At 40.6% G+C, this 15,271-nt stretch overlaps 1 protein-coding gene across 7 annotated transcripts in view; it reads left to right on the top strand.

Moving 5' to 3' along the window:
- Positions 1–269: 269 nt before the first annotated feature.
- The window catches only part of clip1a (CAP-GLY domain containing linker protein 1a), a 33,107-nt gene continuing 18,105 nt past the window's right edge, over positions 270–15,271 (top strand). For 4 of the 7 annotated variants that reach the window (XM_088434486.1, XM_088434409.1, XM_088434318.1 and 1 more), the window contains exons 1-9: positions 270–379; positions 4,332–4,636; positions 5,683–6,188; positions 7,776–7,900; positions 8,971–9,187; positions 9,429–9,626; positions 10,166–10,257; positions 10,393–10,453; positions 14,450–14,554. In XM_088434486.1, coding sequence (XP_088290612.1) covers positions 4,546–4,636; positions 5,683–6,188; positions 7,776–7,900; positions 8,971–9,187; positions 9,429–9,626; positions 10,166–10,257; positions 10,393–10,453; positions 14,450–14,554 — 1,395 coding nt within the window. In that variant the 5' untranslated portion in view covers positions 270–379; positions 4,332–4,545. The remainder of the gene's footprint in view (positions 380–4,331; positions 4,637–5,682; positions 6,189–7,775; positions 7,901–8,970; positions 9,188–9,428; positions 9,627–10,165; positions 10,258–10,392; positions 10,454–14,449; positions 14,555–15,271) is intronic. The other 3 variants (XM_088434729.1, XM_088434640.1, XM_088434567.1) reach the window with 2 other exon arrangements.

Genomic DNA, 15,271 nt, shown 5'->3' with positions numbered 1-15,271 from the left:
AAAAACTGTCTAAATCTTACACACTATCCCTTGTAAATCTTATAAATGGGGCTTCAAAAAGTAAAAATAAAGAAAATTCATTTCACAACGGTATCACCTGACCCAAGCTCCGGAAGAAACGTTTACACAAACGTATGAGGGCACCCACGGATGTCATGTTTTGGCTATACAGCTCATTGGGGAACCAAACGCATGCGCAAATCAGTGTATGTGGTTACCCAATCTGCTGCGTCGACCAAATCTGAATACTCCTACGGCAACGCCACTAGGACAAACTCTTGTTTTGTCGCAAACCGAGCTCTTCCGCCGGTACAGTATTTATTGGCTGAGTGAGAAGTCAAAGCAGCAGCAGTATTCGAAAAAGTCTTCTCCTTTCACGGTAAGACGGGGGCGTTTTCCACGGCTCTTTATAGTGGGCCAATGCTGGTGTACTATCAAGTCATTTGAGTCGCCTTTCACGAAATCAAAAACAACGCCTTACAAAAAGTGTTCGCTTGCTTGAAGTTGCCCAGGTAAGTCGACGACTTGACTTGAGGCGCCAGGTCGGCTAATGGCTAACGTAGCTCGGTCTTCCTGTCACTCGGGCCTCGCCCGTTGGCTGCAGGAGCGAACTCATCGCGAGCCATGGGTAGCAAACGCAACGAATCGCGCGGTGATATCCGGGGAGGGGGTTATGGTTTGGTACCGGGGAAAGTTAGCCCTCCCACGTCCCCGGAGCTGCCACACCATGAGTGACATTGCAGACACTTTTAGCCGCCTTTGAGTAGCGCTTTCCCGGTGTTTTTCTGACGTTGTAGTCGTTGGATTTTTATGGTTATTTCAAAACATTTAGGGGTATTTTTAACAGTTAGGTCGAACAGATGTGCCATTTCAAAGACTGGCTGCATCCGTTAGCTTCCCGGTTGAGGTGTCAACGTCACCGTACCACGTACCCACACACACGTTTTTTTTTTCTTATTTGTTGGCGTCACGAAAGAAAAAACGAAATTTGGAATCGACAATTTTCACAGATGAAAAGGAGTTGCTTTGCAAAAAGTTAGAAACGCTCCATGGAATTTGACGTGAATTTACAAAATTGAAAGTTGTCCCATTTAAGTACAGTTGGGTAAACATTTTGGCAGATCCAATGCAACTAATCAAATGGCGAAGCACAGGTATCGATTGCATTGATATTCCAAACTATACAGCTGTAGGTGTTTCTTAAGAGTTCCGATACCGCGACAACGATACTTTTAAGATAAACATGACCTACAAGACGTGCTCCCATCACGAACCTGATGAGTGCCCCAAATGAAGAAAAGTGAAGCGATTGATTTATCGTGTCACAGTTTCATTTTACAGTTAGTGTTATCTGCAACAAGTAGTCTTGTATTTGTTTTATTTATAAGTAGTTGTGTTGTATTCATTGTTCATATTTATTTAATAGGGCGACTAGGTGGATGAGTGGTTAATGCATCCGCCTCACAGTTAAGGGACCCGAGTTCAAATCGAGCTTCGTCTTGGTATGCCTTCCCATGTGGAATTTTGCTTGTTCTCCCTGAGCCTGCGTGGCCTCTCCCCGGGTACTCCGGCTTCCTCCTGCACTTCAAAAACATGCATGGCAGGTGTATCATACGCACTAAATTGTCCTTAGGTGTGATTACATGTGCGAATGGTTGTTCGTCTTGGTGTGCCATGCGATTAGCTGGCAACCGGTCCAATGTGTCCGCCGTCTACTCCCCGAAACCAGCTGGGATAGGCACCAAAAAGCTGCAACCCTTGTGAGGCTATCCAAAATGGATGGATGGGTTGATTTAATATGCTCCAAACAGAGCAGCGCTCCCAATTTCCTTGTATTCTTGATATATTATATTATATTATATTATATTATATTATATTATATTATATTATATTATATTATATTATATTATATTATATTATATTATATTATATTATATTATATAAAGGAACTGAAATGTACTGTGTTCCAGGTTGCATTTAAGTGAAGTATGTGGAAGATCTGTTTGCAAAAATGTGCAGTCGGATTTTAAAATGGCAGCAATGATGAATTGTTACTTTAAAAATATTTATTTGAATGTCTTGAATGATAATCTTCTTCCTGTCTGCCGCAGTACTTTGACGTGTGAGGTGAAAAGAAGACATTAATACTAGTGGTTGAATGACACTTGTGTGTGTAATATAAATACTTGCATATGCTCAAATAGTTGTAATGGCCATTAAGTGTCAGTCTGGTGGGTATATCCACGCGCTGTAGTTTGGCTTCCCAACACCCAACTGCCGCCAGCCCCACCGCAGATTAGCATGTGGCTAAAGATTACCATGATTATGGTGGGAAAGTCTCCAGACTAAGTGGATGAGTTCACTTGAGTGGTCGCTGGTCGCATGTAAATGCGACATGGCTTCAGCGGGCTGCATCCTCGATTCTGTGTGAGCGCCACTAGGAAGTCGATGGGCTAGTTAGTATACTATGTGGTATTAAGTGGTGTGTGGATTTTGTTCTTCCCGGCGGTCCCATGACCCGAGGCTGTTCATTGCTAGGCGTAGCGGGTGTAAACTGGAACGCTCCGGTTAAACTGGGTCGATGATCATGGCCGGCTTTCATTCTTACGAGTAACAAATATCTTGAGTGTGTGTGTGTGTGTGTGCCTGTGTGTGGGGGGGTCGTCATGTGTATGCTTTGATTGTGTGTCAAAAGTGCAGATATGTGTAGGGGTTTTGCGTGCGTGCGTGTGTGTGTGTGTGTGTGTGTGTGTGTGTTTGGGGGGGGGGGGGGGGGGGGGGGGGGGTTAGAATGGTTAATAAAATTGACCCAAAACTAAAATTGAAAAACGTTTTCATTAACAAAAAAATGGTGATGGGGGAACAAAAAAAAAAATAACATACTACGGTCCTAAAAGTAAATATAATTAACTAGAGCAAAAATGTCCTTAATTTTCGTATTTGAAATTTGTTTGTTATTTCTTTCACGAGTTAAAAACTATAAAAAGGTTACACCTGAAGATATATTGGAAATTTGTTTTAGTCATCTTAGACAAATAATGGCTTGTTAGATAACCCCCAACAATTCAGCCTCTGAAATATTTTTCACTTAGCAGCATGTAATTTGGTAGGCATCATGAGAAGTTGTTCTACAAAAAAAAAAAAGTTTCAAGCATGAGTGTCACAAAACACACTGAAAGTCTGCCATTTTAGGTTAAACCAGCGATTTTGGAGTCATTTGCCTTTTCCGTTACGATCTTCCAGAGACCGCCGTGACACCTCATGATTACAAAATATATTGGTCCATTCATGAATCAAAGGCATAGAAGTGGATGTCATTGGAATTTTTTTCCTGTCAAAACATGGATTTAACAAATAAGTGAAAAAATGGGAAAAAATACTGGGAAAAAAAAATGTTTCATGACATCAGAGCAGGGTCGCACTCCTAATGGGGCACACAGATTAAAAAAAAAAAAAAAAGCCATTTCAAATCAAATGTTGCTCAAAAATCTTTCTGTGGGCTGTTAATCTGACAAATAGGATTATCTACCGCTGCTGGTGGTACTGCCCCCACGCCAACAAGCCTTCCGCCATAATCCACTTTCTATCTTCCAGCCAGATATGACCATTTCATTTGGCAGAACAAAAAACGCGCTTACCACACGATCAAGGTCGCGGATGCCACCAGGAGAGCGCGGCGGCGGCATTAGCTGTGCCGGCGTATCGTCTGGCCTTTTGGCGGGTATTTTTAGGCGTGTGACTTGGCCTCTGCTGTGCTCACAGGAACAGAATGCATCCCAAAACAAAGTGGCTGCAAATGACTCGAGAACCTATTTACGCTAGCGCAGACACATCCAAATGTTTTCTTCTTTCATGCACACATTGACCAAGGCCGAGAACAAGCTCATAATAATGAACTAATATATCAAATAATCAGCTGCAGGTTTTTTCCAAATGTAATCAACAGCCTGTCTGACATTAAAGTATTCTTTATTGATCTTGGAGAAAGTAAACTTGTATTTGGATTTCCCTTATAAGTCTTGACCCTTCAAAAACAACTCGCGCTTGTTCTCCAGAAGCCTGTGCCATTGTGGTTGGAAGTCTGGATCCTCTCTAGGTTCCTATTAAAAAGTGAAGCCACAATTCCTTTAAAAAAAAAAAATCAAATAAAATAATGACATGAAAAAGTTTTCCTTGATTTAAATGGACTAGTAAATCCAAGTTCAATTCATCTTATTTGAAATAGGTCGAATTTCACCCTGAGTAGCCTCTGCAGTGTACACAGACGAGCCATTTTATTTCGCCGTTTCACAAAAACTAATCACATGACTATATGTATTTATTTTTTCCAGGGTGCTCTTCTGGACTAGTCCTTTCTTTCCAGCCCCTACTCCCTTTTCCTGTTTTCCCCCTCTTCTTAATTTTTTCATTTTTTTATTTTTTTTAATTTTTTTTTTTATCATCACTGTCCGAGAGCCTTCACCTGGTGGGTTACATGGTCTCCGTTGGGACGGCCCCCGTTGACGGACTTTGGCCTCACACGTCCACGACATCACACGAGGAAACATGAGCTCGGCCAAGCCCAGCGGGATCAAAGCGCCCAGTAAGATAGCCCGGGCAGCGGGCACCGCAGCACCAAAGACCAACCCGGGTGCAGGTAGGAACGCTTACACATGCTAACGTCACAATTATCAGTAGAGACTGTTCTCATTTCAACAGCAAGGTAAACTTCAATTGCAGCAAATGAACACTTAAAATTCAACTGTAATATATAAAAAGGGGCAAAAGTTGGTCAAATTATGGTATACTATCCAAACAAAATTATTGGCAAATGCCTTGTATGCGGAAACTGCAGCACCATCTGGTGGATAATTCTAAGCACACAGATTTCTGACATTAATAGCGGCATATACAATATACACTATATTATACACTAAAACCAGGAGTAAAATTGTGCTGCATGCATTGAACAGGGAACGTGCCATCTGATGGCCAAAAAATAGCAACATTTGAAAGCCGGCCTTCCATCTTGGAAAGTTAACCAAGCGATTGTAATCATTTAGGACAAACGTTGACTTAAAAATTTGCCTTTTTAGTGTTGCCAAATTATTAACTTATATTTAAAATGAGCCAATACTTTTTGTAATGTGTTTTATCATTTAGTTTTTTTTTTTAAATCCTTGTTATGTAAACATGGTGGTCTTTAAAGAATTCAGAAAACATAATAGTTTATTTTTGATTACACTTCAACTCCAAATATTTATAACAGGTTAAAGTTGAAAAAAGTATATTACAGTAATAATTAAGGCATTACAAATCAACAATTTTTGTCATTTGGGAAAAAATTGTGACATTTAAAACACCTTGCACATTAAAATCGTTCTTTATGTATTTTTTTTCCTAAAAATATACAGTATATTAACACATTTTACTTACTTTCTGTGTTTGTATTTGTATTTTAAATTGTAAACGTATTCACCTGTTGGTATACAGGAGTGGTTTTTGCGAGGACATGGGCTCATTATGACCATTTTCCCAGTCGCATATGAAAAAGTGGAATTTTTGATGGCGCTTTTCTATCGGTGCTGCTTCTCAGGGCAGATAAAACTGTTAATTAGCAATTTCATTTTTTGGTTTAATTTTTCTCAAGCTGCTGTCCATGTAAAGTCCTCGTTATGAACTTTTTGTTCTGCTTTTCAACAGGAAGTAAAGCCGACAAATCGGCCGCAGGGGTGGATGACAACCACGATGGCGGTGGCTTCCAAATTGGTGAGCGCGTCTGGGTGAATGGGACCAAACCGGGCTATGTCCAGTTTTTGGGAGAGACCCAGTTCGCCCCAGGACAGTGGGCGGGCATTGTTCTGGACGAGCCAATTGGAAAGAATGACGGCTCGGTAGCAGGTGTGCGCTACTTCCAATGTGAGGCCTTGCGAGGGATCTTCACTCGCCCATCCAAGCTGGCGCGCACCGAAGGCGAGGGGGATGGCACTCAGACAGCTCCGCCCTCTCGCGCCGCCTCACCTACCCCGTCGGTTGGTAGCGTGGCCTCCCATGCGCCGGCCGTCAAGTCCGCCGTGGCCAAGAAGTCTTCCGCTTCGGCCTCGTCTTCCAACTTGGCTCGCGCCAACAGCGAATCAATCTCAAACTTGTCGGAGGGCGGATCAGTCAAGAAAGGGGAACGGGAGCTCAAGATGGGCGATCGTGTGTTGGTAAGCTGGACTCCTCCTGTTTTCTCTACAATATCATAAGCATGCCAGTGGTGCCTTGAGATACAACTTGATTTTTTTTCCATGGCCCAAAATACACTCAAATAAGAAATCCTCTTTTCCCTTCGAGTGGATTGAGATGCTATTCATCTGTTCCAGAATCGACAAAAAGCTAAAGAGATTGTTTTTTTTATTGTACATTTTAATAACATACAATAACAAAATATGTAGGCATGTTATCTTTTTTTGCTTCAATTAAAAAAGAAAGGCTTTTGCCACCTGGGGGAAGCTTAACCCTGAGCATTAACATACCTATAGCAATTTGGAGTGTCCAATATACCTACCATGCATGTTTTTGGGAACATGCGAGTAAACCAGAGTACCCAGACATAACCCACATGGGCACAGGGAGAACATGCAAACTCCACACTGGAACACCGAAGCCGGAATCGAACACGTGACCTCCAACTTGTGATGTGTACGTGCTAACTACTCTGCCACTGTACCGCCTCTTTGTTTCTGTAGAAAAAGAAAAAAAAATGTCTTCCACTGACTTGTTGGCTTCTGAAATGCTAAGTACATGTGGATTTATGCTATTAGCAGCAGGGCTCAGGCCCTAATTCTGCACTAGCATGTTTAGATTTAAAAGGGATTTTAAATGGAAAATGACCATTTACATGGTTGACTACCAAGTGTGGGCAACTTACACTCGGCAAATATATTTGGCATTAAGACGTTTAGGGGAAAAAAAGCTTGGTCTTTTAATTCATGTATCTCATTCAGGATTTGGTTAGTTATTAATTGGGAAAATGATTATTAATTCTCTAAACAATGTAACAGCTGCGTCTACTTCCAAGTATAATTTTACATTTGATGAGTGCACAGGTGCTCCAGAAATCCAACTATTTGTATCAGTTTTCTTTATCTTAAGTTTTTCGTTGTTAGGAAAGGGCAACACCCCGTATTGAAGGAGACAAACCTCAAAGCCACAGAGTAGTCTCAATAGCCAAAAAAGACTTTTCACCCATGTTGACAGTTTGACCGCAATCTGCTCAGCTCTAGCATGCCTTTCTGGCGCTTTGCTGGAATTATGTCATTGGGATTTGAGTTAAGCAAAGCAGATTACAGTGAATCAAGTGGCCAAGCGTCTGACTATAGAGCAAAAACTTCCAATAATTGTTACCCTCTTAAATATTAAGTTAGTTACCATCAGATGTTTTATTAAAAGAATACAATTACAAACTTATTGGCAGTCTTTTTTTAATTTTTTTTCTGGACTAGGTGATACGTGGATCGTCTCAACCGCTTAGGTGTCACGTGAACAATGTCTAGACCAGGGGTCGGCAACCTAAAATGTTGAAAAAGCCATATTGTCATAAAAATAATGAGCCTTCATGATTAAATGTTTATTTTCCCTCAAGTGCATCCTGTAGAGAATGACTCGCCTAGTGACTTTGATAGTGCTTTTACTTTTAACTTCATTACAATATTAATGAACGATGTTTCATTTCATTGATGATATTATAGAAATACAATAACAACAGGACTTGAATGTGGACTAAAGAGTTTGGCTTACCACCACTTCCACAGGTCGGTGGAACCAAGGCAGGAGTGGTGCGCTTTATCGGAGATACAGATTTCGCAAAAGGCGAGTGGTGTGGTGTGGAGCTGGACGAGCCCTTGGGAAAGAATGACGGTGCAGTGGCTGGCACAAGGTACAAAACAAATGCTTACAAATGTGAAAAAAAATAGTGTTACCCTAACATGCCACAAATAATTTTGTTTTGACAAATAATTGCCTGTCGCTTTGTCAATGTTTGTTTGAAACACAAAGTTGCAGTTAAGAGGAACTGTCACAAGTGTAGCTCAAGTCAATGGGAATCGTACAAACATTCAATCCCACAAATACAAAATGACAACACTTGGAACTAGCTTTTGTTGACAAAAACCCGCGCTCACCCGCAGCCTACGTCAGTTAGCTTTGTAAAACCACATCTATACATTCACAAATTGACCAATATGTGGCACCCTTCATCCTTAATTTGCATTTTTGCACTACGGCCCAAGCTCTGTCTCAGTATTGCAGTTGAGGCAAAGTGGTCTCAAGGAACAATATTTACCTTAGTGGTGTTTAACCCTTTTTTTTTTTTTTTTTTTTTTAAATATTGTACCCCTTAACCAGTGGACGGTATTTTTGGATGAGAAAAAAAGACTTGAAACTGAGTGCTGTGCCATCTGTCAGAAAAACTTTGGAACTCATCTGTCGCGATATCTCCTGGTGGGTTGTATTCAGCAAGTCCGGAAGCTAGTGTAACATCATCATTTTTATTTCTAACATTTCTGAAGAGGAATTGCCACCAACAACAACCGATGTGTAGCCATGTATTAACATACATTGTTTTGCAAAGGAGTCAGTGTAACACAGTTTAGCAAGGAGTTGCTACATGTTCCAGTTAATTTGCTCTTAATTTGAAAAGAAATCTACTGTTCCTTTCCCTGCATTAAACCTAATTGAATTAGATGTCCTTACACCTGCAGAAACCCTGTTAAAATCTCACTTACCTCCTAAGATGCCTTCACCTACCCCCATTCGAGAACCCTGCTCTCCCTAATACAAAAGTCACGCTTCGCCGCAATCATGTGGAATTGATTCACCTTTTGAATGACAGGGAGATTGATTTGAAAGACAAGTTATGAGTTTGATCACAAATTGAGTTTGTAGTGGTCGTTTAAGGTACCACTTTTTGTTTTTAAATTAGGTTTCCCTCACTGACCACTTCCACAGGTATTTCCAGTGCCAGCCCAGGTACGGCTTGTTCGCTCCGGTGCACAAAGTGACACGCATCGGCTTCCCCTCTACCACACCGGCCAAGGCCAAGGCTGCGGCTCGTAAGGCCGCCGCTACACCAGGCGGCTTGAAGCGCAGCCCCAGCGCCTCCTCCATCAGCACCATGAGCTCTGTGGCCTCCTCTGTCAGCGCCAAGCCCAGCCGCACAGGCCTGGTGAGAAATGCTGTATTTAGAGCTTATTCTCAGATCAGCCACACCAATACACACGTCTGTATGACACTGTTCCTTTAAAACACATATATAGTAGAGGGAACATTAACAAATTGTGACATTATTAAATATTCAATATTGACTTGGCTTTACTTTTTGTCAAGAATTCCATAATATCGATTATTTTTAATTTGATTTCTTTTTAATGTTGCTTCTTTCTTTCTGCGATCTCTGGCACTCATAGCTGACGGAGACTTCATCACGCTACAACCGCAAGATTTCAGGCACAACGGCCCTTCAAGAGGCCCTGAAGGAGAAGCAGCAGCACATTGAGCAACTCATGGTGGAGAGGGACATGGAGAAGGCCGAGGTGGCCAAAGCCACCAGCCATGCCGGGGAGATGGAGCATGAAATCACACTGCTTAGGGATGACCAAGAGCAGGTAATGTTGTGTTAACACTTCACACTAAACAGTCAAATTTTGTGGGAATGACTGTATAGATTTTAAAAATCAAAATCAGATTATGCAATCCTTATACTGTAGTCCTTGTGTTGCTATCGGCTCTAGTGTAGTTAACATTTGAAATGTTCAAATATATAAAAATCTAAAATGCAACTTACGCTTGTGGATGTAACGACATGGATCAAAGGTCACAGCCATTCTCTTTTGGTTTTCAGCCTTGGCGCTTACTCGTAAAAAGTTCTCCACATTCTCTAAATGTTTCGTTTTTATCAATATAATGTATGGTTGCGCATTTAGCAAAAGAATAAAACAATATACTTCCAAAAAATTTATTTTTTTTAATCCTCACAGGTTTATTATGGTCAATTTTGATACGCAACATACAGTTATTTTGTTAGATGTTTTGTTCTTTTACCTGTTTCACTATTGAGACTTGTTTCAGTTAAGTTTGTGTCAGTGCTGCTCCAGGTAAATTTTTATGCCGTTTTTATTGACATGTACTATGTCTTACTGTGAAGATGGAGTCCAAGATGGATCACTTACGTGCCTTGGTGGAGGCGGCTGACAAAGAAAAGATCGAGCTGCTCAATCAACTCGAGGAGGAGCGGCGGTAAGGCAACACCGGGAATCGGATGAACAGTCTATGAACTGAGTGTTGCAAGTTTAGTTATTTTTTTAGCTTTAATTGTATATTCCTTTATTTTAATTTATTTGTTTTTAATTTATTTACCCATTCTCTCAATAGGAAGGTTGAGGACCTTCAGTTCAGTGTTGAGGAAGCATATATCACCAAAGGGGACCTGGAGGTAATTTCTCAATAGATTACAGTAAATGTGTTTAATTGATTTTGAAATCATATGTAAATACAGTACCTGAAATCCGTATTGAACATGGTATACACTATTTAGTGATTAAAAAAAAAAAAAAGTGCAATTGACATTAAATGTCACCAGATGAAGGTAACAACCAAATTAATTCATGCAAAAAAAGCAGAACAAATAAACTCAGAAATGTATCTGTTTGTAATAATGTGTATTTTGGAGCTTACGCCTATGTAGGAAGCTAAGCAGGCTCAAGTCTGGTTAGGATTTAGACTGGAAGCTGCCTGGGAATACCAAGTGCTGTAACCTTCAGGTGGAGCTTACCTCCGGTCTTTCAGGAGTTGGATCTGTGGGGACCAGGCTTTGGGTGTGTTGGGCAAATCACCTTCAAAGCGCAAATTGTTGTAAAAACAGAGTAGGAGCAACAACAACAACTATTGCTGCTCTAATTCTCACCAGAGGCAAAGAGGGACTAACATGTTTTGCAACAATTAGTTTATGATGGTCTTGAGACTGCTCTTGGCCCTTACCCATAATAAGATGTTTCTATACTCACATCTTTGCAATGAGCATCCATTAGGACTAAAGCAGCTAATATTCTCTTGCATTGACAAGGGGCTTGGTTCTGCTTTCTTTGCACAAATTGGTTAATCTGGTTGTTCCCTACATCTGATCAAAATTTCATGTCATGAGCGCCTTTGGAAATATATTCAGTGATTTCAAAATGATGTGTTCAGTATTTATTTCAGAGGCTGTGTATGTAGACTAAAAACGACATGTTTCTTATCATTGTTTGATAAACACTGTTTGCAACAGAAATGTCTGTTTAATTTATGACTGTGGCAAATCAATATTTTGTATTACAATAATATTTTTTTTAATTGGCAACATTTAATGCAAACTGTCATAGATGGCTCAATGGAAATGAGCATGGTTCGTGATTTTTAAACTGTCCAACAATTGTTATTTTAATACACGCAGAGCAGCATCATAAAAACAGCCTACAATGAGGCTTATTTTCTCAGCTTTGTGGAAGTGACGAATATTACTAGTGATGAGTCGTTGGCCTTCACTGCCAATTCTTCTTTTTGTTTATTTCACTGCCAGTAAACCTCAATGTTAAAATGATACACAATGCATCATAATACTTTACAGAAGGCACTTTTTTTTTCTAATTCAACTTATAAATTTGTGGACGTTGGAAGACCAGAGCTGTTCGCATTTTCTTTTTCTACACATAAGCTATCTTGAATTATAGTACAAGAAACTAGATCTTCAATCCATTCAATTGATGTGAGCCATGTTTTTAGAGTGAAATATTCCAGCTGTTGCTCAAGCTGAATTTGATCCCAGGATTTGTCATTTACTTCCACAGAGGGACCCACTTGGTTTAATCAGAAGGAACTCTTAACTTGAGCTTTAAAACGAGGGCGTCAGGGTTAGCATACGCCTTTTCCCCTATCTTTCCCCTCCACTACGTGTGCTGTGCACTAACAGTTTGATATTCTCAGAATGTGCATGCAGCTTCACAATAACAAACCAAAAAGTCCTAAACAAAAGTGTTGAGCGCAAGATGGCGACTAATGATGTAACTTTTTGGTGCCTCCTGTCCAGTGATGTGATGTTGTTATTGCCTCTTCTTCCCTCTTGTCCTCATCCTTTTTTATTTTAATTTTTTTTCCCCGTATTGGTCCAGTGCTGGGCATGGAACCACTGGAGATGTTCCCCACGTTATCCCACTCCTCCCACCCACATAAACCTGTCACCAATTTTGTTGGCGTCTCCATGATGACGGACTATGATTATTTCCAAAATATCGATGTTTCCTCAGGTAGTAACACTTAAGAGTTTAGTTACACATCTTCTGAGAGTGCCTCCTATTAGCGGGTAAGTGTAGTGAGATAAGTGTAGGGAGAGGAGGCTATTATTTTTACAAATACTTTTACTTATAATTTAAGTATTTTTCTCCTGTAATCCATCCACTCAGACCCATTTTCTATCACGTATTCAACCATAGTGTAATATTCTCAGTAAGAAAAATAATTTTAATATTTCATTTGAATATTTGACAATCCATATTTGATATACAGTACGAGGCAAAATTTGGAAATGCCTTCCAATTTAAATGGTCTCAGAACTCTAGGTGGTAATTGCTGAAAACGTGCAAAAGGGAGCAATGTAGTCCTGACGGGACAGTATGCAATATATTGTTTTCCCACCATTTGATTTTTATATGTATTTATTCTATTTTAATTACTTTTTTCTCCCATGGCTAAAATGCGGTCCCCCTACCCCTGTGAAGTTTATGCAGCACGTTCAGCGCCCATAGCCACACCATTTGAGAGCAGCGAAAGTGACTTGATTTTTCACCATTGTGGAGTCTAGTTTTATTCATTTGGATTCTTTTTTTTTTCTTCATCTTTCACATTTGGCAAGGTTTTTACTACCTCTTTCATCAGTGGTGTGTGCAATTCAAAAGTTTTTTTACTTTACAGTGACATAGAATTTTACACAAACTAATTCTGATATAAATATTAAACTGCTATGTATTATGGGTCTATTTAATGTATTCTACTGAATTACAGTATTTGGTGTTTTGCTGCTATATAAGACAGTAGTTTAAAGTATTGAATCTTTTTGTACTATAATGATAAAATACTGATATCTAGGGGGCAATGCTCTGCACATCACTGCATAGTCTTCAACTTGACCTCCAATGTAATAGTCAAAATATACCAACTGCAGAAAGCCAAATTAAATGTAATTATAAACTCTAAAAATCGTATATCCACTGGCATGTTGTTTTCTCCCATCCAAGCGCTGCTACCTGTAAGAATTTTATGACATAATCTATCATCAGGGGTGCACATAATTTTTTTTGGTGGGTTACTCACATGAGTACCAGGACGGAGTGTTTGGTACGCACCCTTTCTTATATTAAAAAGTCTTCCTCAATGTCGCTCCCACATTAAGCTCACTGGCTGCGTGCACAAGCCTGCATCCTCAAAGTTTTTTTTAAGTCCATCAGTTATGGTATGCGCGGTTCGTTCGGGGCCCCGTGCAAGGAGGTCAGATGTAAAATCTCTGTCACTTTAGAGTGACAACGTAAAAAATCTCCTTCACACCTTCACGAGTGATGTGCAGTCCTGACAGCAAGTCCAAGCCACTTCAGTAAACAAATATTCTCCGAATAGGAAGGCATGGGACGCACATGCTTAGCTTTATGAAAGGCGAGGAGAAAACCACGTACTAGACAGAGCCTGCGTTGTTCTTACATTCTTACATCCAACAAGCAAGAGGGCGATTAGCTATTGGTAATCTCGATTAACATGTTTGTTAGCCATAAGTTGCGCTACATTCACGTGGTCTTTTCATACTTCTCAATGGATGACTGACATTTTTCGACCCTGTATCAAATCTGACTGTTTTGTCTGCTATCTGAGGACATGAGCGGTAAACCTTGCACCACATTTAGGTGTGTGTCAAGCCACGGCACATCTTGGAGCCACCTTTCCCCCCAAAAAATAAAAATAAATACATTCTTCAGCTCAGGCTCAGTTGTCACAAATTCGCGAAGTGAAGCACGCGACGTTACACATCAGTTGCGCATGCGTATTTGCGTATCAGTTATGTGCATCCCTGTTTATTATTCCCCCACTCCTTACTAGATGTTGGTTTGCATGCCCCGCACACCCTTAAAATTACCTCACCCCAACCATCCAACCTGCACATGTATATCATTGCTTTACTGCTGCCTGCATATTCACCATCTTTATATTCATGGTGCAACTTTAGCGTTGTGCACTGAGTGTTGTGTCTTCCCATTTCCTCCGGTTACCAAGGCTTCATACCCCCCCCCCCCCCCCCCCCCCCCCTCCTCTTTCGCCTTTGTTGGGCTGGCATGTGATGGTGGCACTGGTGTGTTCTCCTCTCTTTCTTTCTCTCGTTCTCTCTTTCTCTCTCCCACTTGTGTACTAACAGACGCAGACCAGATTGGAGCATGTCCACATTCAGGAGCTTGAACAGAGCCTGCACTTTGAAAAGACCAAAGCTGAGAAGCTCCAAAGAGAGTTAGAAGACACTAGGGTAAAGGATGCCGGGCTGCGTTGGGGCAGGGAAAACAAAAAATAAACAAAAATGGGGCATGAGCAAGATTAGAGATTCGATAATGATGCAGGAAATTCTTTGCCTGGAGGTCCACTTGAAATTGGTTTGTGGATGATTAAAACATTTAATTTGTTATGTTCCTGATGAACAACCAAGCCCTCTCTTTGGTTGAGGGCTTTATTTATGTCTCATTGACAGAGAGCCACTATTAGACAAATTACGCTGACTGCCTTACGTAAAACCTAAAATATGATACATGTATTACTATTTTTACAAAGCTTTATGCCCACCAACTCAGACTGTTAAAAATCTTTCATGAGCACATTCACAGTCAAGCCCCATGTCCCCTTTAATCTATCCTAGTCAAGTTGTCTACTTTCCAGATCCTTCCAGTCATGTCCTGCCTATTTGTATGATAGTCTCTGAAATCTCGACCTTAGTCTTTTTGTTTGATTTATTGTAAATGGACTTGGTTACACACTCAAAGCGTTTTATACTAACTCGTCATTTACCTACTGATGACGCAGCATCAGGAGCAACTGGAGGTTCACTGTCTTGCTAAAGGACACTTCAACGTGATCTTTATGGTCAGGGGAATCGAACCCACAGCCTCTCAGCTGGAAGACGACCACTCTGCCACTGAGCCATGCCGCCATGTCTTTGTTTCATAAGTATATTGAATATTACTTAAATAAT

This window comes from Hippichthys cyanospilos, chromosome 1 (genome assembly GCF_059441005.1).
Source record: "Hippichthys cyanospilos isolate Australia breed blue-spotted pipefish chromosome 1, RoL_Hcya_1.0, whole genome shotgun sequence".
Lineage (NCBI taxonomy): Eukaryota > Metazoa > Chordata > Actinopteri > Syngnathiformes > Syngnathidae > Hippichthys > Hippichthys cyanospilos.
The sequence above is the reverse complement of the archived record's forward strand: the minus strand, read 5'-3'. Positions and strand labels throughout refer to the sequence as shown.